Source organism: Lepidochelys kempii, chromosome 6 (assembly GCF_965140265.1).
Source record: "Lepidochelys kempii isolate rLepKem1 chromosome 6, rLepKem1.hap2, whole genome shotgun sequence".
In the NCBI taxonomy this organism is placed as follows: Eukaryota; Metazoa; Chordata; order Testudines; family Cheloniidae; genus Lepidochelys; species Lepidochelys kempii.
The window spans coordinates 114,613,027-114,637,904 of record NC_133261.1 but is presented as its reverse complement, the minus strand read 5'-3'; the positions used below and the strand labels follow the sequence as shown (position 1 = coordinate 114,637,904).

General features: G+C 43.1%; 1 protein-coding gene across 1 annotated transcript in view; it reads right to left on the bottom strand.

Annotated features, from left to right (window-relative positions):
- Positions 1-2,824: 2,824 nt before the first annotated feature.
- TDRD9 (tudor domain containing 9) overlaps positions 2,825-24,878 on the bottom strand; it is a 151,152-nt gene continuing 129,098 nt past the window's right edge. The window contains exons 30-36 of the mRNA XM_073349793.1: positions 17,076-17,146; positions 16,550-16,659; positions 16,260-16,356; positions 13,136-13,274; positions 12,379-12,497; positions 5,401-5,473; positions 2,825-3,347 (exon numbers count right to left, since the gene is read on the bottom strand). Coding sequence (XP_073205894.1) covers positions 3,246-3,347; positions 5,401-5,473; positions 12,379-12,497; positions 13,136-13,274; positions 16,260-16,356; positions 16,550-16,659; positions 17,076-17,146 — 711 coding nt within the window. The 3' untranslated portion in view covers positions 2,825-3,245. The remainder of the gene's footprint in view (positions 3,348-5,400; positions 5,474-12,378; positions 12,498-13,135; positions 13,275-16,259; positions 16,357-16,549; positions 16,660-17,075; positions 17,147-24,878) is intronic.

Genomic DNA, 24,878 nt, shown 5'->3' with positions numbered 1-24,878 from the left:
AGCGCACGAAAGCTTATGCTCAAATAAATTGGTTAGTCTCTAAGTGCCACAAGTACTTCTTTTCTTTTTGCGAATACAGACTAACATGGCTGCTACTCAAACCTGTCGATACTAGCTAGTTCTCAGCTAATGAAAATGGATTCTTTGTGCTCCAATATCAGGGCTAGTGGTTCTGTGAGATCTGATCCTGGATGATTGGAAGTAGGTGGGTAGCACAGAGATTGAGGTTGAGCCTCCAGTTTCTGGCTGGGCCCTGGTACTACCATGGGGACACTTCCCACAACAGGACAGGCTACAAGAAAATTGGGGACTCCGGGTCTGCATAGATAGCTAGGTCCTCTAGGAGATTGTATCAAGGTCCCACCAGAAGTGAACTGCCAGGTGTCTCAGGCTTGGCCTGGCCATTTATGCCATCTTAGAGGTGAAGGATCTGTGCATGGACGGATCCCTTCTGGCCTTAGGTGACACAGGCATTGTTACTGACCTTTCAGTGTGTGGCTTCACAACACTGGGAGCTCCTGGTACCATTGATGCCCTCTTTTCCTTGCAAGTTCCAGATGCACCATTCTAAGATGTGGCATCTCAGCAGTGCTGGAGGAAGGTGCGAAGCGGGTTTCTTTTTAGAGGATTTATGTGGAGATTTGTCACTCTTCTTGTGTGGGTGTTTGTCCTGGTCTTCCTTGCATTTCCAATTTAAGGAGTCCCTGTGTTTGGTGGAAGACTCCAAACCACTGGTAATGGATGCCGGTGGGGTGCTGTCTGGGTGCTCTAGATGGGTGGAAGGGAAGCAGGAGGATTCAGGATGTGAATAGGGTTCATAGGGCACTCCATGAAGTACCTCTGGAGCCTGAATTCATGAGATTGCCTGGTATGTGCAGGGAAAGCACGGCAGATGCTGCATCTCAAGGGAATGTATACTTCCCTGAGGCAATATAAGCAGGTCTCATGTGGGTTGGTCACCAGGAAGAATGAAGGCAGACCAGGCAAGGCTTAAAACCTGGAACTTTGGGTAAAATAAGTGCCTGAATTGGGGGGGTTCTCTCCACCCCCAAACTCTCCCACCAACTAACTAACTAGCACTAAAAACTAAACTGTAAACTTTTTACAATATTTACAAATTTGATGTAGCAGAATACTGAAGAGAGGAAATAGACGCAGGAGGTTCCATCCTAGGCTGCAAATGACAGAAAAGAAACTGAAGAGGTGGTCAGTCCATGCCACCTTTATCTCCTTGGTTGGGAGCACGAGAAGGTGCAGGGATGGACCAACGGACACTGCTATTGAAGAATTTCCAGTCCCAGGCACTCAGAACACTTGCACATCCACAATGAATACCTAAAGGGACCAGCACGCAAAGGAAGGAAAATTCTCTTACAATTCTGGTTCTCCGAAGATATCTTGCAGGCAGCTCACTCTGGGTCCTAGTTCCTTTGTACGAGACTGGCAAAACATTCCTCGTTTTTGAACTTCAGGTATACTGGTCGTGAGATAAGAGTGCAAGTCCAGATTCAATTCCTCTTGACCATAGTAAGCGAAAGAGCTTGCACATGAGCTACTGAAGTTAGTGGGAAGAAAACCTTCCGCCAGAGTACTGAATTGGGCCTGAAGACAGAAATATCTGAGTAGTATTGGCACGGCTGATCATGTAAAAGTCTACTAAACAAGTCTCTAGTGACATTCCAAAACAGTACATGTATTTGAAGATAATCATTCCATTAGACTCAGGCTGGGATATTTTGAGAGCCTAAGTGAATAAGGCACACAAATCCTACTGAATGTCCTTTAGCCAGTTTCAAAATCTCAACTTCACTGTTAATAAGAATCAAAAGTATCTTACTATTTATATCCAAAATTTCTGACATTATAGAGTACTATGTCCTGCAGAAGCTCTCACCAGTAACATCACAAAGTGTGGTACAGGTAGATGTATCCTTTCTCATTCCCCTGCTGACACTTCAATAATCTCTAATTGTGATTACTAGATGTAATATACTTTTAATCAGCACACTGTGCGCAGAAGTGCTGTGGTCTGAGCCATCCAGCAAGAAATGCAAGTTAGTGTTATTAAACACAGCTGGTTTCAGAATTTTGTCAACTTTTTTTTTTAAAATGCCCTTGAAAGGGGAGCAAAGGAAAGTGATGGTTACACTAGGTCATTGCAATTGTCTATTATATGGATGTTTCCCTTGACTCACAGTATCACTAAAATTACTGTTCTTTTAAGATTTCTTCACTTTAGCTTTGTTTCTCCGAGCTGCTAGCTTATTTACAGTGATTGGCACAACCAGCTACTGCTTTAACACAATTAAACTACTTTAAAAATACCTGTGGTATATTATGAATCTAGTGGCACACCAACAGTCATTAAATTCAATTTTTATTAACCAGGTTTATGAAGAGGAAGGGGAAAGACACCATACCTTATTTCCAATTGTGTGTTTTATTCTGAAGCTAGCAGCCTCATATTTTGAGCAGTAAAGACCTTGTGTTTTAGGGGACAGGAAAAAAGAGTGGAGGAACAGTGAATCAGAGGTTCAAAAAGATTTTCCCTCCACCTATGAAAAAATATGTACTTATGACTTATGTTTTGTGTCAAAAGTGTACCGTGCAAGTGATTATATCCAGCATGAGAGCTTTAATTATATACTATAGCTAAATCTGTACACAAATATGCCTTGAAGTCACCAGTACATAACTAAAATACCAGTGTCAATTAACTTTTTAATTATACAAATTAGCAAATTTGCTTTAAAGATTTAAAGATTTATTATTCAAACACCAGTAACAAACAAACAAAACATAAAATTCAACATGCAACTCAATATATTTTATCTCAAAGACAAAAAATCGTATTCATCTTTCACTGTTGTATACTTCAGTGAAAGAGCTAAACAACTCAGACTGTATCTATTTTCTCCCCTTTGGTTTATTGGGTGCTTTTTGAAAAGTTGTCTCAGAAACATTATTAAAAGAAAAGGAGCCTCTTGCTCTAAACAAATCTGTTCTATGAAAGGTATTTTCTGTATGTGTGTACCTTCATTCTTAATCTTTGGGAGAAAAGGCCATAATGTATTTTTTTAATCTTATTAATACACCCACTAGGACACTCCAAACTGAATACTACCTTCGTCTTTAGGATCAGAGGAATGTGGAGCCAACCTTTAAGGATCATACAGAAAACAGCAGTAAAATTAAACTAAAAACTGGCTTTAACCTCTCTTTCTTTTAAGGATTTATAGAAATATTTAAGTATTTAACACAACCAGCTTATGTAGCTGGTAAAGAAAAGTGTTCTTTCCTCTTTCATTCTCCCTTTCAGACTGGTCGATGATCAGTTTTGAATCCACCTGATGAAAAGAAGCAAAATTACAATGGTAGAAAGATGTAAGTTCATACGTTCTTACTCTGCAAACACAAGATTTTTCCCCCCACTATCTTGTTTTCAAATAACTTTTTGATTGTTCCAAATCATAGGAACTTCTCAAATTGTGTATGGCATGCTGAAAAATTAGATAAATATTACCATAAAAACCCAAACTCACATCATGGGATGCCTGTGTCAGAATTCTCCATTTCAGATCCACAGGCTTTACTTATCAAGTGGATAACTAATAATATAAGCATTTTGTAATTATATAAAATAAGATGACCTGGACCCTCAGAATTCAAATACACCTTGACATGTTGCTATATGGCTTACACAACAAATTGCTTTTAAGAAAAATTAAAAACAATGTAGATGAACAAAAGGTTATACTAGCATGTTCATTGCCCTATATAATTATGGCATGCTATTCTTCGTACTGCAGTAAAAAAAAATAAAAACTGTGAGTTGCTGTTCTTTGAATTATCAGGTCAAAATGAACACTCATGTACATGTGCATACTGTGAGAGGAATCAGTATAGAGCACTGCTTTAGCACTGCTTATATCCCATATACACCATGAAATAAGGATCAGTCATAGGTTTTTTTCAGCTCCTTAGACAGTTTAGAAGGGAAAGGAGAATGTATGTCTGTTAAAGGTAACTCAGCACTGTGGGGTTTAAGAGCATCTAAAAAAATATTAAGTGGAGTTTTCCCTGAGAGAGAGAGATGGCATAATAGCATATTTTGACACTGAGGACAGCTACTGAAATTTGAAAAATGAGTAGCAAGCACTACTTCTGCTTATGCAAGGTATAAAAGGTAGCAACATGCATACTCTGTACTAGAGCTGCAGAGGACAGATATTTTCTGTCCATTTACACTCCTATAACATCAGTATAGGACAACCTTACAGCAAAATTAAAAGAAAATAAACACTCCTCACAGTGAACTGTGAAGAGGATGAGCATATTTGCCCTCTGTGCTCATCCCATCTTCTCAGACTTTCCTTTCAAGAAGAGACCTAAACCCCTCACTTACCCATCTCAGAAAAGCACCCAGCTCCCTCCACCCCAAAGACACATGATACCCACTGGCCTGCCTTGTTCCTGCTGGTTCACTGACCACTAAGCTGGCCATGAACCAAATGTGGTGGGAATCTGGTTGCATGGGTAGACCCACTGAGGAAGTCAGGAACGATTTCTAACAGACTAGCAGGGCAGACTAGGGCTTACTCCAAACAAAAACCCTACTTCTGAGCTGCAGGAAACCCTTTGAAATCTCCAGACTACTACCTCCCTATGTGACCCTAAAACCAGCAGGTTTCCTGAAAGTATAAAAAGGAAATCCTGTTATACAACAATGGCCAGCAATAAAATCCAGCATATACTGTGGTGAGCTAACAATTCCAAAACAAGTAACAAATACACCAGTCACCAACTTTCCTTTCCTTTTGTTTAGTTTTATGCTATTTGATGGGAAATACCAAAAGGTTAATATCTAAAGGGGAAAAATATTCAGACAGTAATAAAATTTTTATCCTACTCAAGTAACAAATACACCAGTCACCAACTTTCCTTTCCTTTTGTTTAGTTTTATGCTATTTGATGGGAAATACCAAAAGGTTAATATCTAAAGGGGAAAAATATTCAGACAGTAATAAAATTTTTATCCTACTGAGCAGCAATCAATAAATGACAACTCCCTGCCAGAAACCATCCTTCACGGCAAATTTCTGAAGAGTTTTGTTTGGAAATAATGAATATTGGGGGTCAAAAAATTAAACAGGAATCATTACAAGAGCCAGATGGAGTGTATGGATCTGTCTATGCACATCAAATCCAAACCAACAATATTTGTACTGTTATCCAGATCATCTCTGCTCATAAGGTTAACACACATCAAAGGAATACACAGACAAAAACCATCTTAATTGTGACCATCAGATCCGAACCTAATGTAAGTCTCCAGATATGAAGGAATATTGTAATAACGCATTCCCATTTGCTTAGTTTTTTAGAAAATTGTAACCTTACCTGATTCCAATCATATGGTTTCCCATACCACTTGGAAGCAATTACTTGTCGAGGTTTTGTTTTGCAGATTAAACTGAAATTTCATAAAAATATCTTTAAAGTTAACTATATACCATTGGGTTTCTTAAACACCTAATGAAATATTTGAAAATTTATTACATTACTGTGCTGGATGAAATGTTAACATTTTCATCAAAAACAATGAGGAGTACTTGTGGCACCTTAGACACTAACAAATGTATTTGAGCATAAGCTTTCGTGGGCTAAAACCCACTTCATTGGATGCATGCAATGGAAAATACAGGAGATAGATAGCTAGATATACAAACACACACACAGAACATGAAAAAATGCGTGTTGCCATACACACTATAACAAGAGTTATATTAAGAGAGAGATCAATTAAGGTGAGCTGTTATCAGCAGGAGAAAAAAAAACCTTTGCCTTAATTGATCGCTCTCATAGTGTGTATGACAACACCCATTTTTTCATGGGGGGTGTGTGTGTGTGTGCGTGCCTATCTATATCTTTCGACTGTATTTTCCACTGCATGTATCCGATGAAGTGGGTTTTAGCCCACGAAAGCGTATGCTCAGATAAATTTGTTAGTCTGTATCAGTAAAAAGAATGAGGAGTCCTTGTGGCACCTTAGAGACTAACGAATTTATCTGAGCATAAGCTTTCGTGGGCTAAAACCCACTTCATCGGATGCATGCAGTGGAAGATACAGTAGGAAGGTATAGATACACACACACATACCATGAAAAACACACATGAAAAACACACCATGGGTGTTGCCATATACACTATAATGAGAGTGATCAATTAAGGTGAAGGTTTTTTCTCCTACTGATAACAGCTCACCTAAATTGATCTCTCTCTTAATATAACTCTCGTTCTAGTGTGTATGGCAACATCCATTTTTTCATGTTCTCTCTGTGTCTGTGTGTGTATATCTATCTATCTATCACCCTACAGTATTTTCCACTGCATGCATCCAATGAAGTGGGTTTTAGCCCACAAAAGCTTATGCTCAAATACATTTGTTAGTCTCTAAGGTGCTACAAGGACTCCTCATTCTTTTTGCTGATACAGATTAACACGGCTACCACTCTGAAACCTAACATTTTCATGTTAGCCTAATTTGTTCATTTATCTCATACTATATCTCTCCAGTGTGAGAAGTCACCAATAAAGTCATGCCCTAGCGAAACTGTTTTAAAACTGTATTCGGAGAGAAAAAATATTTGGTATAAGTTGTCTATTTGACAAAGTGCTACAATTTGCAAATGTCATTGATTCCATACATTTATGTACGCTTATTCATTTGGATCTAGTCTGGCTATTTTTAGATCATTTTGTTTTCCGTAACAACTCAATTATTATAGATTGTCTATATGCCCCAGTTATTTCCTCAAGCTGTGTGAAGTACAACAATGATGCATTTTAATTAATTCTGTCTAGATGTGTTTTTCAAATACACATTTTACTGTTAAGTAGTGGTGACATCTTGTAAATACAGTTAATTTAAAAAAACTGTAAAGGGGAAACCATGAAAGACTTAGCCTGAATAGTTTTATGCATGTAGTGTCTTTTCAGCAAGGCATTTTTTTCAGTGCATTAAACAAAAAAATATGAGAAAACAACTGAAACACAGGAGGAGAAAGATTTTATATAGGGAGAAAAATAAGATAAACAATGCAACAGTATTCTAGCAGATGGTCTCTTCCTTCAAAATCAGAGTATGCTCAGCTTCTGATACTTGGGGGGTGAGAGGGAAGTAAGATGTAAATTTACTTCTGAAATTCTGTTTCTGGATACTGTGTTTAGAGCCCTACAAAATTCACGGTCCATTTTGGTCAATTTCACAGACCCAGGGTTTTAAAAATCAATAATTTCATGATTTCAGCTATTTTAATCTAAAAACTTTCACAGTGTTGTCACTGTAGGGGTCTTGACCGGCCACCCAGCTCTGAAGGCAGCAGCACAGAAGTAAGTATGACATGGTATGGTATTGCCACCTTTACGTCTGCGCTGCTGCTGGTAGGGTGCTGCCTTCAGAGTTGGGTGCCCAGCCAACAGTCGCTGCTCTCCAGCTGCCGAGCTCTGAAGGCAGTGCAGAAGTAAGGGTGGCAATACTTCAACCCCCTAAAATAACCTTAAGACCCTCCCCCCCGCAACTCCCTTTTGGGCAGGACCCCCAATTTGAGAAACTCTGATCTCCCCCCACGAAATCTGGAAAACATAGGGTAAAAGCACACAAAAGACCAGATTTCATTGCCTGTGATGCATTTTTCATGGCCATGAATTTGGTAGGGCCCTAACTATGATCCACAAATCTTAAGACCAGGATAACTAAGCTTTTGGATCTTAACACTATTTCTTGTATGGCAAGAGATTTATCATCAGAACAATTTTCTACAGAGATGAAGGAAGTATGGGACAAGACTATTAATTTTTATCAAAGAACTTCAGCATTTTTGTCTTGTAGGGTAATATTTTAGATTCTGGTCCTTTTAACGAAGTTATTTTTATTTGGACAGATTTTTCTTTACATGGTATAAGAATATTTTAAATGAATCACTAACTAATGAACCTCAGGCATGTATTAATCAGTACTACTGAATATCATGACTTGTCCTATTAATTTTTTTTTTTAAGTTTTGTAAATACTGGGAAAAATCACAGACTGGCATTTCAAAGGTTTTGGGGTAGGCAAAAGCAGGCACGAAGAGGGTGGAAATAAGGGAAAGAGACAGAATGAAGGAAGACAGCGAATGGAAAAGTGACAGCTATGTGAATGGAGGCAGACACAAGTTTGTAGAGGTTTAGAGCTAACAAAGAAGAGCTGTGGGGATAAGCAATAAATTTAAGTGCAAGACCTGGGACGGATAGCTCAGCAGTTTGAGCATTGGCCTGCCAAACTCAGGGTTGTGAGTTCAATCCTTGAGGGGGCCATTTAGGGATAGGGGGCAAAAATTGGGATTAGTCGTGCTTTGAGCAGGGTGTTGGACTAGGTGACTTCCTGAGGTCCCTTCCAACCTAGATATTCTATGATTCTATTCTAAAAAGGGATTGTGGGTTAAAGTGTTCTAGTCTCAAAGTCCGTATCAAATATGCTCCGTTTAAAAAGACAGTATTTTTGTAAATGCTAGCCTTGTAAACCCAACAGTCCAGCTGGATTCATCCCTCTGCAGGCCAAGTTCTGCCCTCTACATCTATATAACTGGACTGTTTTCAAATGATTAGTCTTGCAGTTATAACTTCATAAATCATTATTCTGATGAATGAGAATGAACAGAATCCAGTTTCATTTCTCTTAGCTGTATTCAGCTTTGCAGTATTAACAGGAGTAAAATCCAATAGCAACTTAGACTGATTTTTAGAGCAGCTTTTGGTTTCATTGTGAGGTACTCTGCATTTCTGAAAGTAATACAATTATTACAATTATTAAAATTATTAGATAGGACTCTGAATACTGGGAGAAAACCTGTTGAGGAAGAAGGTGCCATTTTCAGTCATTTTTTCAGATTGAAATCACATTTTAAAGAGGAAAGAGATTGGTAAAGACTCAATTATATTCTATTTATTCTTTATATTGGTCAAGGCAGAGTAAATTTAGCACCAAAATGAGATTTTACTTGGTTTTGTCTGTAAATACAGCCTTACAAAATGGTTCTTACTCATTCCCATGGGGAAAAATTTTGACAGGTCAGTAAATTGTTGTTTCCTTCCACCTGCCTTTTACTACGGTAAGTGGAGGCAAGTAGATTTTGTGATTAAGCCAGTAATTTTCATGACTTTTGCCAGTATGATTAAAAACACCATGCTCTGTGCTTCTGAAGATATACCAGATGTGTAGGTATAACTGCATTAAAAGCACAGATTATGTCTTTGTTTGCTTGAGTCCTAGCTAATATGGTATAAACTCAAGAAGGTACATTTCTTAGCTATGTAACCCCAAAGCAGCAATTTGCTGCATAACTCAAGTCACTCAAGTTTACTCTTACATTGGCACGTGTGTCAAATTCTTCCAAGAACACTTCTTTCTAGCCTCTGGAATTTTGCCAACTGTTCTGCAGGTCTCAAAATAGGAGGTTGCCCTGTAAAGTCTCTGCCTGGTGCGCCTGCCAGGAAGTGCACCTGTACAATATGCCTCAGAAGTGCAACAATTATGAAGCTGTATCTTAGCTGTTTGGCTTGAGACACAAAAGCACTGTGGGACAGGACACTAAGGGCTGCCATGTCACAGACAACAGTGGCTGCTTAGCTTCACCAGAAGACAGTGACAGGTGCTGGATGCTGCCTAAGACAAACACACTTCCAGTATAAACACTGAACTCTGTGTCCCAATCAATTGACTGACAGGTCCGTTGCACAAATCCTTACAGTTGGCTACTCCAGCCTCTTTTCAGTCTCTGAAAAGTGCTGATGCCCTAAAGAATTCTTGCTACATGGCCCTCCAGAGCCTGTGGATATGGGGAAAGCAGTGGATGTGATATATCTTGACTTTAGTAAAGCTTTTGATACGGTCTCCCACAATATTCTTGCCATCAAGTTAAAAAGGTATGGATTGGATGAATGGACTACAAGGTGGATAGAAAGCTGGCTAGATTGTCAGGCTCAACGGGTAGTGATCACCAGCTCGATGTCTAGTTGGCAGCCAGTATCAAGCGGAGTGCCCCAGGGGGTCGGTTTTGTTCAACATCTTTATTAATGATCTGGATGATGGGATGGATTGCACCCTCAGCGAGTTCACAGATGACAATAAGCTGGGGGAAGAGGTAGATATGCTTGAGGGTAGGGATAGGGTACAGAGTGACCTAGACAAATTGGAAGATTGGGGCCAAAAGAAATCTGATGAGGTCCAACAAGGTCAAGTGGAGAGTCCTGCACTTAGGATGGAAGAATCCCATGCACTGCTACAGGCTGGGGACCGACTGATTAAGTAGCAGTTCTGCAGAAAAGGATCTAGGGATTACAGTGGATGAGAAGCTGGATATGAGTCAACAGTGTGCCCTTGTTGCCAAGGAGGCTAATGGTATATTGGGCTGCATTAGTAGGAGCATTACCAGCAGATTGAGGAAGTAATTATTCCCCTCTATTCGACACTGGTGAGGCCACATCTGGAGTATTGCATCCAGTTTTGGGCCCTGCACTACAGAAAGGATGTGGACAAATTGGAGCGTGTCCAGCGGAGGGCAACAAAAATGATTAGGGGGCTAGGGCACATGACTTACGAGGAGAGGCTGAAGGGAACTGGGCTTGTTTAGTCTGCAGAAGAGAAGAGTGAGGGTGGATTTGATAGCAGCCTTCAACTACCTGAAGTGGGGTTCCAAAGAGGATGGAGCTTGGCTGTTCTGTGGTGGCAGATGACAGAACAAGGAGCAACGGTTTCAAGTTGCAATGGGGGAGGTCTAGGTTGGATAAAGGAAACACTATTTCACTAGGAGGGTGGCAAAGCACTGGAACGGGTTACCGAGGGAGGTGGTGGAATCTCCATCCTTAGAGGTTTTTAAGGCCCGGCTTGACAAAGCCCTGGCTGGGATGATTTAGTTGGTATTGGTCCTGCCTTGAGCAGGGGGTTGGACTAGATGATCTCCCGAGGTCTCTTCCAACCCTAGTCTTCTATGATTCTAAAACCTGACTTCCGTTATTTACTAATCTACTTCACTCAAGATGTGTGGAGTGGATTTAAAGTTGGGGTGGACAAGTTAGTGCTCACATACATGAAAGAAGTTGAGACAGTAACCAGTGGCAAATCATATATTTGAATTGAGCAAGTACATCAAAGAAGGGAGTCACAGAAACTGCCCATATCAATTCTCTCTATATTCTATGCGACAGCAACCACTGTTTCCCTATTGCATTTTGCACTGGGGAACTCCACTTAAAGCTTCTCCTCCATCTTGACATGAAGCTGCATCATGAAATTGCCCCCACCTCAATTTGTTGCTTCGGGGAGGTATTTCCTTCTGGCAAACAGCCTAGCATCTTTCCTAGGTATGAAGGTACCATTGGAAATCTTGTGTGATAGTTAGTGCATGACTGCAAAAGAGGGTTGCTGGATGGCCGTTGTAAACAATTGCATTTGGATCAGTTTCATCACACAGGTGTATACAGAGATTAAAAGGTTTATTAAAGGTTTAGATATAGCACAAAGATGACTACCCTACATTCACAGAAACAGACAGGCTTGCTCAAAGCTTCAAGGACACTTAGCAGCTACATACTTTAGAGAATTGCCATAGTGACTCTTCATACTGGGGCTGGCTCCGTAGAAAGCTTTAGGAGACAGATAAACTGCAAGCTGCACTTATGCTAGATACCCCAAGTACTCTGCACTATATTGGTATCAGTTCCTTTGATTTGGTCATAAGAATCAAGGAAGGATTGCTGGAAAGAGGCAGGTGGCCTCAGTAACTATATTATTTTCTCTTGGGACAGATGCAACAAGGTAGGGTAAGGAAGGAGAATTCTAGCAATTATCTCTGCTAACACCTCCTCTTGGCACAGATTTGATGAGGGAGAGACAGCAGTGTGTACACCTCAAATGTAATCTGGAAGCAAAAGTCTCCAAGAGATTCCATCACAGGGGGAGAGGAAGAAACTCTCTAGGTTCTGAAGCCATGTGAGTTCCTGTCAGTCAGTCTCTAGAACAGGGAACTATATCCTGAGGAACAGGTTTTGCTCTTTAGTTTTTATGATTCTATTAACTGTTAGGCTTTCCTGTTGACCTAGTGTTACAGTACCAGTAAAATTATAAATAATGGAAACAGTAAGTCTAAAGCCTATATTAAAATGCTGAAAATAATTAATATTTTGAAAGCAAAAGCTCAAACTAGTGAATTTACTGCTTTAGAAACAAGCAAAGTAAATCAAGATGGCTAGTACCAGACAAAAGCGTGAAAACAAATGTGGATTCTGCTTTGCTATAAACTAAGAAAACAAAATTCTCACCAAGAAAAGTAGTCTTACCCTAAAAGTTTCTCACGAGCATTCTCTTGCAGCTGTGCAATTCTCTCTTGCCCAAAATACCTTGGGCCATTTGGGCCATCACAAACCAGTTTGTTAATGGCCGTTCTTAGGATGTTTATCTGTGAATATTTCAATGATAAATGATAATGAGCAGCCCAAAGAACATTTCCAGTTTAAATTCAGATTAGGGATGTGTGTGTGTGTATGTCTGTCTTTCTAGAATGGTTTAGTTAACACTGAAAGTTCATTTTTATATCAACATTAGCAAAGACATCTGAGAAAAGCTACGTATATAATTTTATATAAGAATGTCTAATATTTTATGACTAAATGGATTTTATGATTAAATGGCATTATTTTATACCAAAAATATAATTAAAAGGTTTAAATATCACACAGAAAAACAAAAAACCCATCTTGCATAGGAGTTGAGAAGCACAGAATTGTATTTGCTTCGTTACTGGCTTAATAATATACAACTGTCTACAAAGATAATAATGTACTGTATTCAATATTTGACTTTGTTCAATAAAGTTTAATGAAACCACCTCAGGGTTTTTAAACTTAGTTTCTGACACACAAGATCAGTTCAAGGTTATAAACAGGCAATTTCACTAAAAAAATTAGACAACTTTAAAATTCTGCCAAAGGTTGCTAGACTTCAAGTAATACAATTGCAAGAGCTAACAATTTCTGACATCTGCTAGATTTCAGACATGCACTACTACAACGAAAATAATCCATATGCATGTTTTACCTCTACTATGTCATCCACGCCAAACTGCACATCAAATGCCAGCTCCATGTCATGTTCTGGAAGCAGTGGGGTTCCAAGACTCTGATTCCACCCCAAACCACAAAGAACACCAGTAAAACTCCTTCCACTTTTATCAACCCTAAACAAAATGAAAACTTGAACTGGAATTTTGGAAAGATGAAATTGAAAAAAACAAAGCAACTTCATCTGGAACACCAAGAATCTAATTTACATCCCACATTAATATGAAGATAGATGCTCAGATTATATCTATACTGCAATTGCTGGTTTTGATTGCTACTCAAGAAGAGGTACACAAGTTAATTTAATCTAGATAACTTGGGTAACAGAGCAGTGAAGCTGCTGCAGAATACTGGCTGTACAAGCATGGCTGGAACTCTGGGCTTCATCGCTTCAAACCCTGAGCTAACTAGATTAAAGCTAGCTCAGGTGTGTCTACACAAGCGGCAATCACACCCTCATAGGAACAAACATTTGTATTGCCAAAGAAAACCCAAGTTTCTGGTACAGCCTAGCTTGTGGGATTTGTAAGGATCCCAGAACAATTTTTATGGCTCATGCAACACCCTGTCATGACATTACATCGTGATGCTGGGACAATGTATTGACATGCTGATGCAGTATCACAACAAAATAGTGTTCACATTTTCCCTGCATAACTAGTTTAAAAATGGCAAAGCTGTGACTAGCAGCTGCTCAATACTTAAAGAGTATTGAACATATACAGACCAGAACTTAGTTTAGGGAATCCCAGCATCCCTTGTGTTGAAATAGTGACCTGCACTGACCCCAGTTTGTGGCTTAAGGCTTATAACCCATGCCGTGCAACCTGTGGTTATTAGGTTTTCATTATACATTTCAGCTCAAATCTATATATAGAATCAAATGATTTTTTATTTCCTCCAATTTCTAATTCATGAATTTTTTATCTTTAAAGGCTTCCAACTTTCTCTGGCTTCTTCCAAGATGGGTTTGACCAGGAGAGCAGCAAGACACTGATAGGCTCTGAAAGTGCTATCCAGCACAAACGCTTTGTCAGCCTAGGATCTGATCTTGTGCTATTTAAGAACACAAGAATGTAAGCACAGCAATATTGGATCAGACCAATGGTCCATCTAGCCCAGTGTTCTATCTTCTGACAGTGAACAATGCCACATCCTTCAGAAGGGAATGAACAGAACAAGGCAATTTCAAACGGTCCATTCCCATCGTCCATAGAATCATAGAATATCAGGGTTGAAAGGGACCTCAGGAGGTCATCTAGTCCAACCCCCTGCTCAAAGCAGGACCAACACCAACTAAATCATCCCAGCCAGGGATTTGTCAAGCCTGACCTTAAAAACCTCAAAGGAAGGAGATTCCACCACCTCCCTAGGTAACGCATTCCAGTGTTTCACCACCCTCCTAGTGAAAAAGTTTTTCCTAATATCCAACCTAAATCTCCCCCACTGCAACTTAAGACCATTACTCCTTGTTCTGTCATCTGCTACCACTGAGAACAGTCTAGAGCCATCCTCTTTGGAACCCCCTTTCAGGTAGCTGAAAGTCCAGTCCCAGCTTTGGCCAGCTGGAAACTTAGGGACACCCAGAGCATGGGTTTGCATCCCTGACCACTTTGGCTAATAGGCATTGAGCCCTAAACTCCATGAATTTATCTAATTCTTTTTTTAAAACCCAGTTATATGCTTTGCCTGCCCATTATCCCATGGCAATGAGTTCCACAGGTTGACTGGGCATTGTGTGAAGAAGTACTTCCTCATGTTTGTTTTAAACATGCTGTCTACTAACTTCATCAGGTGACTCCTAGTTCTTTCGCTATGTGAAGGGGTAAATAACATTTCCCCATTCACTTTCTTCATACCATTCATGATTTTTCGACCTCTATCATATCCCAACCCCCTCATCATCTTTCTTTCTAAACTGAACAGTCTCAGTCTTTTTAATCTCTCCTCATTTGGAAGCTGTTCCATATTCCTAATCATTTTCGTTGCCCTCCTCTGCACTTTTTCCAATTCTAATAGATTTTTTTTGAGATGGGACAAGCAGAACGGCACGCCATGTGGGTATACCATGGATTTATGTAGTGAAATTATATTTTCTGTTTTATTAACGATCCCTTTCCTAATGGTTTCTAATTTTATTTATTTGATTTTATATAATTTTTTTTAAAAGAGGTTCTATCCATGGCTCTAGGTATCCCTGACTGTAATGGCCCTCACTTGTGGTTTGGCTGGGAAGCATGACCTAGGGGTCAAGGCTGCAACCCATGACTGGCAGGGGGGTTGTTGGTAACAAAGCCCGGGCCCTCCTACTCCATCAGGCTCTGACGCAGGATCCTTTAGGCTACCAGTGGTCTGGCAACCGAGGCTGCTTAAGGCTGTCATCCCTGGGCCACTTCCTATCTCCACCCTGGTCAGCTTAGTCCAAGGCTTTCCCTTGCTGGGTGAGTCCAAATCAAGAAAATAAAAGGAGATTACCGATGTCGAGGGTCTACATCCCCCTCTGACTGCTTCTGGGGTGGGTCCTCCTTTCCCTCCTGAAGGGCTCCTTTGGGGCAGTTGGGTCTGGGACATCAGCCTTCTCTCTGCTCTGTGCTGCTGAAACTGTGGGGTGCAGGTCTGCTCTATTCCAGGTCTGCCCCCAAATGAGCTGTTTCCCTGTCTTCTAATTCCTCCAACAGAAGGAGCATTTGCTGCAGGTGGGGGGGGGGGCAGGGCTGGCTGGGCCCAAAATAATCACTTAACCACTTGTTGCTCAGTGTGGGGTTTGTACACCCCATCACACTGACACAGGTGAAACTAATAAATTTAATAGCAACTTAGTCCCTCAACAGCCCCTAAAACACACAAAACTCCCGTTGCCCAGGCAGATCTAAGACTGGTACTGCTCCTTCTCCTCTAAGAGTTGCAGCAACATCTCAGGAACTTATACAAGTTTTCACGAAGGCAAACTCTGGAATCCCAAATTCATATATACATCCAATATTGTCAACTTAGCAATATAATATGCAACTGCCTGTAAGGGATGGAAGAAACAAGAGAAGTGTAGAAAGATGGTAGAGAACACACCATTCTTCTATTCCACTTAAAAAATGCATATATACCTGAGTTCTATAACAGGAGCAAATAACATACTGAGGAGTGCTGGTAGCCCAGGAATAGGAGGAATCAGAGATGTTTCTCTTAACAACATTGTAGTTCCTATTACAAAAAAGAATAAAAATTGATAATTAACAGAAGGCCTTGACAGCACAACCAACCTCTAAGCAGTTGGTAGACAGAATTTCAGGGACAGATAAAATTTAGTTCTATGGCTATTCATATGGACAATGCTAAGTAGTTAAAGAAAAGAAAGGGAGAAAAATAAGGAACACATGTATATATTTAGAATTACCAGTTGCATTTACTGATACAGAAGCAGCAACCAACATTTTCTGAAATGGATCCTCAGGAGTATTGTTGATAATTACAGAGTTTATACTTTCCCTTTCTATCCAGATACATCTAGGAAAAAATGACAAAATATATTAACTGGCAATAAGAAAGAAAAGTCAGTAGAAATGTGTATCTACAAATCCTTTTAAAGATATGAATCTGCCATAAGTGTGCAAAGTCAATCAAACTCACTCTAGTTAATGAGTCAAGTTTTGAACGAATCCAGGCTCCCAGCCTTGTATTCTAGATATTAAATACAATTTCTGTGCACATTAGAACTGCGTCAATAAACTCTCCCATTCTTCTCAGAACTTTTAACATTATGTATGTTTGTTTTTTTTACTTCTACAGAGTTTCATAGTATTTAAGCATAACAGTGAATTAATAAAAAAATTAAAGATGTGAAAATGTGTATTCCAGTAACTTTTATATCAATACAATGACCTATGGTTTGCCTGCCATTCACAACAAAAGCTTTATCATACCTGAATCTGGAAATTTGGGTCATGCTGTGACACTTCAACTCATAAGGATTGAAGGGGCCATGAAGTGTTGCCTTTGAAACAAGACAATTCAAGTAAGTTTTAGTTTTTAGATGAAAATAAATAAAAAATAATATATTATTTTAATACTTTATTGAGCATATACTAACATCCAATGTTTTCAAACCTGGATGCATAAAGTTAAGTTCCTAAATTTATATCTAGGCACCTAAATAAAAATTACTCTTTTCACAGGAGCTGAGCAATCACAGTTTCTCAGTAACTTCAGTAGGAGCTGGAGTTCTATACCACCTCTGAAAATAAGGCCATCTGTATTTAAGTGTCTAGGTTCCCAATCTTGTAGACACTACGCACATGCTTAACTTTTTGCATGAAAGTAGTCCCATTGAGTTCTATGGGGCCACTCATTTGTGTGAACTGAACATGTATGTGGGTGTTGGGAAGACTGAAATATAAATCAGGGGTCTAACTTCTGACTCCAGATTTGAAATTTTTTTATATATATATATATATACACATATACATATACATATACATACATACACACATACACACACACACACATAAATAAAAATAAAAGTGAGGATTAACTCAAAATCAGAGTACAGTACATGACACTTTTACATAATGATCAATACTCACTGTTTAGTTATGGCTATGCTTTCTTATGAGATGCAACCAAATTAACAGTTTTGAGTTTGCCTGGGCCATCTACTGCATCACCAACAGCACTTTGTGTGCTGCAGTAACTTTGCATCACCAGATCTATATTCATCTACTTAGTAGGAAACCAAGGGCAGAACCTATTTTCCATATGTATTTACATTCAAGTTATCAGAAATAAATGTGCAGAACCACAGCATTTGCTTTAGGATGCGCGTGTGCCCACGCTCTCTCGACTGGAGAATGCATAGCGGTGTCCATGGGCCTGTGTCTGCATAGAAGAGCACCTCGTGCCTCCAAACAAGGGCATGTAAGGAGGTGCAGACCTGCCGCTCCTCAGTTCCTTCTCACTACAAAGCAGAGCCTCCACAGCTCAGGGGAAGGAGGGCGGGAGGTGGAGCACCCATTGGAACAAGACTTCCTGAAGAACTCAAGTTACTGTAAGGTAAGTAACCTTTCCTTCTTCTTCAAGTATGTGTCCCTGTTGGTGCTGCATGGTAGGAAACTCCCAAGCAGTAACTCAATGAGGGAGGTGGGTGCGGAGGAGGTAAGTCCAAGATGGTTTGGAGGTCTGAGTCACCAAAGTAGTATCATCTTGGAAGAAAATGTAATGCTTGACAAAGGTATGAATGGAAGATCATATTGCAATCCTACAAATTTCTGTTCTCCTTCAAAAGAGCTCTAAATGTGGACTGAGCTCTAGTGGAATGTGCCAACAGCATGAGGGTGGTGCATCCCAGCTGATCCACAGCAGGTTAAGACACAACCAAAATCCCATTTGGACAGTCTTTGAGTGAAAATAAGTTGATCCTTCATCCTTTCTGCAAATGATACAAATAACCTAGGAGTGGCCTGTAAGGTCTTAGTCCTGTCAAGGTAGAAGGCAAGGGCCCTTCTGAAATCTCGTGTATGTACGCTGTCTCCTCGGAGGTATGAAGTTTTGGGTAGAACGTTGGCAGGCAAATCTCTTGACTTATGTGGTATTCCCAAGAAATCTTTAGGAGGAAGCAAGGATAGGGATGCAGTAGAACTGGTGGTATATGGGGGTCAGCCACAACAGTACCAAGCTCTCCCATTCATCTAGCTGAAGTGAAGGCTATGAGGAACGGAGTCTTGAGGGAGATATGGACAAAAGAATAAGTAGCCATGGTTTCAAATGGAGATTTCTTCAGAGCACTGAGAACCAAACCGAGGTCCCATTGGAGGGCCTGGTTCCGTATGGGTGGAAGAAAACAAGATGTATAAGCCCTTGAGGACTCTAGTTATACTAGGGTGGGCGAAGACTGAGAAGACTTTGATGGCTGTTATAGCGGCCAGATGTACTCTGACTGAGCTCATTGACTAACCTTTTGTCTAAATCCAACAGATAGTCCACGATTTTGGAGAGTGAAACCTCTGAGGCTTGGGGAGAATGAAGAGAACATCAAGAGTGGACAAGTTTCCACTTCTGAAGGTAAGTTTTGTGAGTACAAGGTTTCCTGCTAGATAGGAGAACTGACTGGACCTAACGCAAACAGGTTAATTTCATGCTCAATAACCAGCTAAGAACCATGCTCAAAGATGAGAGGTAGGGAGGGGTCAGGGTTCCCAAGTTCCGTGACAGGAGATCCTTCCTAAGAGGAAGTTGAAGAAGTGTTGCCATGGAGAGGTGGAGCTAGTTCTATTACCACACTTATCTTGGTCAGGATGGCACTATGAGGATAACCCTTGCTCTTTCCTGATGCAGTGTAAATGAAGTCTTGAGAATCACAGGTAGAAGTGGGTAAGCAATATAAAATATTTGGCTTTGGTGTTCTGAGGGCACCACCCAATAGCGTTGAAACCATATCCTCCCTTGCAACAGAAAAAGACAACATTTCACATTGTTTGGGGTGGCAATGAGATCTACTTCTGGGGCTCCCCAAGCCTGACAGATGTCATGGGAGACAGTTGAACTTCCATTCATGGACCTGAAGGAAGCATTCGCTCAGGAAGTCTGCAATAGCCTTCTGTTGGTTTGGAAGACAGATAGCAGGGATTTCTATTTGACAGAAAATGCACCAGTTCCACAGCATTAATAACTCTGTGGATTAGGTACTCCTGGGGGAATTCTGTGCCAAAAAATTTAAAATTTTGCATACTAACTTAAAATTCTGCAAAATCCTGCATATTTTATTTGTCAAAATAACACAATATAATCACTCCACTTTCAATTATTTTGGTAACTTATTGCAAAATACCAGCCAACAACTAGGTCAACAATACACACAACAACTAAAGAGATTCCCCTAGGAGTAGAGTTAAAGAAAAGACAGTTAGCTTTTCTGTAACTGGTGTTCTTCAAGATGTGTTGCTCATGTCTATTCCACAATAGGTGTGTGTGCTTGCCACGTGCACCGGTGCCGGAAGTTTTTCCCCTACCAGTACCCGTGGCGGGAGCGCCCCCCCCCCATGACCCCGCCTGGCGCGGTATAAGGAGTGCTGCGCTCCCCTCACCCTCAGTTCCTTCTTGCCAGACAACTCCAACAGAGGGGAAGAAGGGTGGGATGTGGAATAGACATGAGCAACCCATCTCGAAGAACACCAGTTACGGAAAAGGTAACTGTCTCTTCTTCTTCGAGTGATTGCTCATGTGTATTCCACAATAGGTGATTCCAAGTTTTATCTGTTGGAGGTGGGTAGGAGTTCACAAGTTCTCGGGACGGAATACCGCCCCGCCGAACCCAGCATCATACCTGGCCTGGGAGACGATCGCATAGCACAAGGTGAACGTGTGAACTGAAGACCACGTGGTGGCCCTACAAATGTCCTGGATGGGGACGTGGGCCACGAAAGCAACCGATGAGGCCCGCACCCGAGTCAAGCGTGCCCTCACAATGGGCGGCAGGGGAATCATTGCCAGCTCATAACGGGAACGGATGCACGAAGTGATCTGCTTAGAAAGCTGCTGAGTGGAAATCACCTGATCCTTCGCGCACTCAGCCAAGGCAATGAACAGTTGCAAAGACTTTCTGAATGGCTTGGTCCGCTCAAGGTAGAAAGCCAGAGCACACCTCAAGTCAAACATGTGGAGACGGCGTTCCTCACTAGTCGCATGAGGCTTGGGGCAGAGGACTGGCAGAAAAACGTCCCGACCCATGTGGTAGGCGGAGACCACCTTCGGGAGGAATGCGGGGTGTGGGTGGAGCTGGACCTTGTCCTTATGAAAAAACATATATGGCGTTTCGGAGGTTAGGGCCCTGAGCTCCGACCCTCCTGGCCAACGTGATAGCTACCAGGAGGCCACCTTCCATGAGAGGTGAGACCAGGAACACGTGGCCAGTTGTTCAAACGGGGCTTCCATAAGACGAGCCAGCACCAGGTTTAGGTCCCACTGTGGAACCAGGGGCTTGGAATATGGGTAGAGATGATCCAAACCCTTTAGAAACCGGCCAGTCATAGCATGGGAAAACACCGTGTGCCCTTGCATCGGGGAATGAAAGGCCGATATGGCCACCAAGTGTACCCTGACTGATGAGGGCACCAGTCCCTGGGCCCTCAGGTGGAGGAGGTAATCAAGGATAAGCTGGATCGGGGCGGCCGTTGGGGAAACACCCTGGCCTGCCGCCCACCTCGAAAACCGAGACCACTTCGCCACATAGGAGCAGTGAGTGGAAGGCCGTCTACTTTCGAGGCGGATGCGCTGAACCTGTTCCGAGCATGTCCTGTCCTTGCCACCTAGCCACTGGGCAGCCATGCCGTGAGGTGAAGCATTGCTAGATTGGGATGGAGGAGGCAGCCCTGGTCCTGAGAGAGCAGGTCCGGGTGGAGCGGCAACTGCCATGGCGGAGCTACCGCCAACCCCGAGAGGGTCCCGTACCAGTGCTGCCTGGGCCACGCCGGGGCAACGAGGACGACCCTGGCTTTATCCATCTTTATTTTCTCCAGGACCCTGCTGATCAGAGGGAACGGGGGGAAGGCGTAAAGGAGCTGGCCTGACCAGGACAGGGTAAAGGCATCGGACACAGCGGCTCTCCTCAGCCCCCCCAGAGCAGAACTGGGGGCATCGTCGGTTCTGCCAGGTCGCAAATAGCTCCAGCTGGGGAGTACCCCCCTTCAGAAGAGCAGGTGAGCCACTTCCGGTGGTAGAGACCACTCGTGCTGAGAGGAAAAATTCCTGTTCAAGCAATCCACCCTCACATTCCAGGCACCCGGCAGGTGAAAGGCTTTTAGGTAGATGTCGTGGGCTATACAGAAGTCCCACAGACTGAGGGCTTCATGGCGGAGGGCAGAGGATCAGGCCCCACCTTGCCTGTTGATATAGAACATCGAGGCCGTGTTGTCCGCGAGGACCCTGATTATCTTGCCCTCCAGGTGCGAGCGAAGGCCATACATGCCAGTCGCCCTGCCCTGAGTTCCTTGACGTTTATATGAAAGGGTAGGTCTTGTAGAGACCACAGGCCTTGGGTCTGAAAGTTCCCCACATGGGCCCAACCCAGGTCCGACACGTTGGACACCAGCTCCAATGACGGGGCCCTGTCCCTGAACGGGACCCCTTGGAGCATGTTGTTTGGGGCGGACCACCACCGCAGGGAGGTGATCACCGAGTTCGGCACGGTAAGGACTTTGTCCATTCCGTCTATGGCCTGGGAGAACTGCGAGGACAGCCAGAGCTGGAGGGGCCTCATTCTGAGTCTGGCGTGACGGACACATATGTGCATGCAGACATGTGACCCAGCAGTTGCAGGCAAGCCCTGGCTGTCGTCACCAGGAACCTTGTGACCGAGTCGATGAGCACTTTCAGGGTCTCGAACCTGTCTGGTGGGAGAGAGGCCCTGGCCAATGTTGCGTCTAGTAGCGCCCCGATAAACTCTATGCATTGGACCGGGACTAACGTGGACTTGGCGTGGTTTATCAACAGGCCCAGGGCAGTACATGTGGAGAGGAGAAGCACCACATAATCTGTCACCTGCGACCGGGAGGTGCCTTTGACTAGCCAGTCGTCCAGATATGGGGATATTTGGACCCCCTGGTGTCTGAGGTAGGCCACTACCACCACCATACACTTTGTAAAGACCCCGGGGGCAGTGGACAGACCAAATGGTAGGACCATGAATTGGTAGCGACTGCCCCATCACGAAACGGAGGAAGCGTCTGTGCCCCTCGAATATGTGGATGTGGAAGTACGCGTCCTATAGATCAAGGGCAGCGTACCAGTCCCCGGGATCCAGGGAGGGTATAATGGAGGCCAGGGAAACCATGCGGAACTTGAGTTTCACCATGTAGTGGTTCAGGCCTCCCAGGTCCATGAGGGGCCTGAGCCCCTCTTTGGCCTTCAGGATAAGGAAATACCGGGAGTAATACCCCTTGCCCAGGAACTCCTTGGGCACCGCCTCTATAGCTCCTAGATCCAGGAGCCGCCCCACCTCCTGCTCGAGTAGAGCCTCGTGAGAGGGGTTCCCAGGAGGGACGGGGGGAAGGGCGGTTGGGCAGGGAGGAGGTAAACTGAAGGGTATAACCTCGGGAGATGGTGTTGAGGACCCATCGGTCCAAGGTGAGCCATGACCATTCAGGAGGAAAGCACACAACAGATTGGAGAAAGGGAGCTTTATTGGCGGTAGGTCCCTACTGAGAACTGGTGGGGTATCCCGGAGCATCCCGTCAAAAACGCTTTTTGCCGGCCTGCTTGACCTTAGAAGACCCAGGCTTGGGGGCAGGCCGGGATTGCCGATGCGGGCGCTTTCTATAGCCTCACTGCTTTCTGTGGGCGACCTCATACTTCGGGAGGGCAGCCACCTGCTGCGGCTTGAACTTGGGTTTTGTCAGAGAAGGGACATAGAGGCCCAAGATCTGGAAGGTCGCGAGGGAGTCTTTTATGCCATGCAGCCTTGTGTCTGTTTCCTCAGCAAACAGAGCCTTCCCATCGAAAGGGAGATCCTGCATGGATGACTGTGCTTCGCTGGAGAGTCCAGAGAGCGGAAGCCGTGACGCCCATCTCATGGACACCACTGAGGCCCTGGACCACGTGGCCGGGGCCACTGCATCCGAAGCGGCCTGCAGGGATGCCCTTGAGGCCACCGCCCCTTCCTCCACAAGCACCTTAAACTCCTTCTTATTGTGCTTCCGCAGGGAGTCCTCAAAACTTGGGGAGGGATTCCCAGAGGTTAAACTCGTAGTGACCCAGAAGACCCTGATGGCTTGCTACTTGTAGCTGAAAGCTTGACGACAAATAAACTTTTCTCCCGAAAGTATCCAGCCTCCGAGAGTCTTTGTTCTTGGGTGTCGGGGCTGGTTGCCCCGCCGCTCCCTGTGCTTGACCGACTTGACCACCAAGGAGTTGGGCGCCGGGTGGGTATGCAGATATTTGTGTCCCTTCGTGAGTACAAAGTACTTGCGCTCCGCCTTTTTAGAGGTGGGAGCCAACGAGGCTGGTGTTTGCCACAGGGCATTTGAAATTCTTGCCACCCCTTCATGGAGTGACAAGGCCACCCTGCCCGTTGCTGAAGGGGACAGCACATTGAACAGGAACCGTCTGAGGGCTCTTCCATCTCCTCAGCCTGGAGGCGGAGGCTCGCTGCCACCCTTTTTAGGAGGTCTTGGTGGGCCTGGTAGTCCTCCTGTGGGACAGAGGTGAGGAAGGACAGGACCACACCACATACCCTTGCTGGACAGTAGAGGAGATGTTTCTGTAGGAGGGGGTGGTCCCCTTTCCTGAGGTCTTGATCTCCTCCTCTGAAAGTCTCAAAATCGGGGAAAGGCCTACTGTGGGTTGTACTGGAACAGCCTAGGCTGTTGTGATATTTGCAACCAACTAAACTGTCTCTTGGTTGTAGGAACGTAAACTCCTGGTGACTGTAAGGTAGCTCTCGAGTCCTTCAGAGTGGAGAGGGAAGACTCATATAGAGCTGAAAAGCCTGGGCCCTTCAAAGAGAAGGTCTTCAACAATAATCTGCACTTTTCTTGAGAGACTGGAAGACTGGAGCCAAGATGCTCTCCACATAACCATGATCATGGTTAGGCATGTAGAAGCTGTATCTGGAGCATCTAGAGCAGCTTGGAGGGAGGTTCTGGCTCTCAACTGACTCTCTGAAATGAGGGCCTGAAATTGTTCTCTTGTCCTATGGCAGATGTTCAATAAAATGAGTGAACTTGGAATATATACTG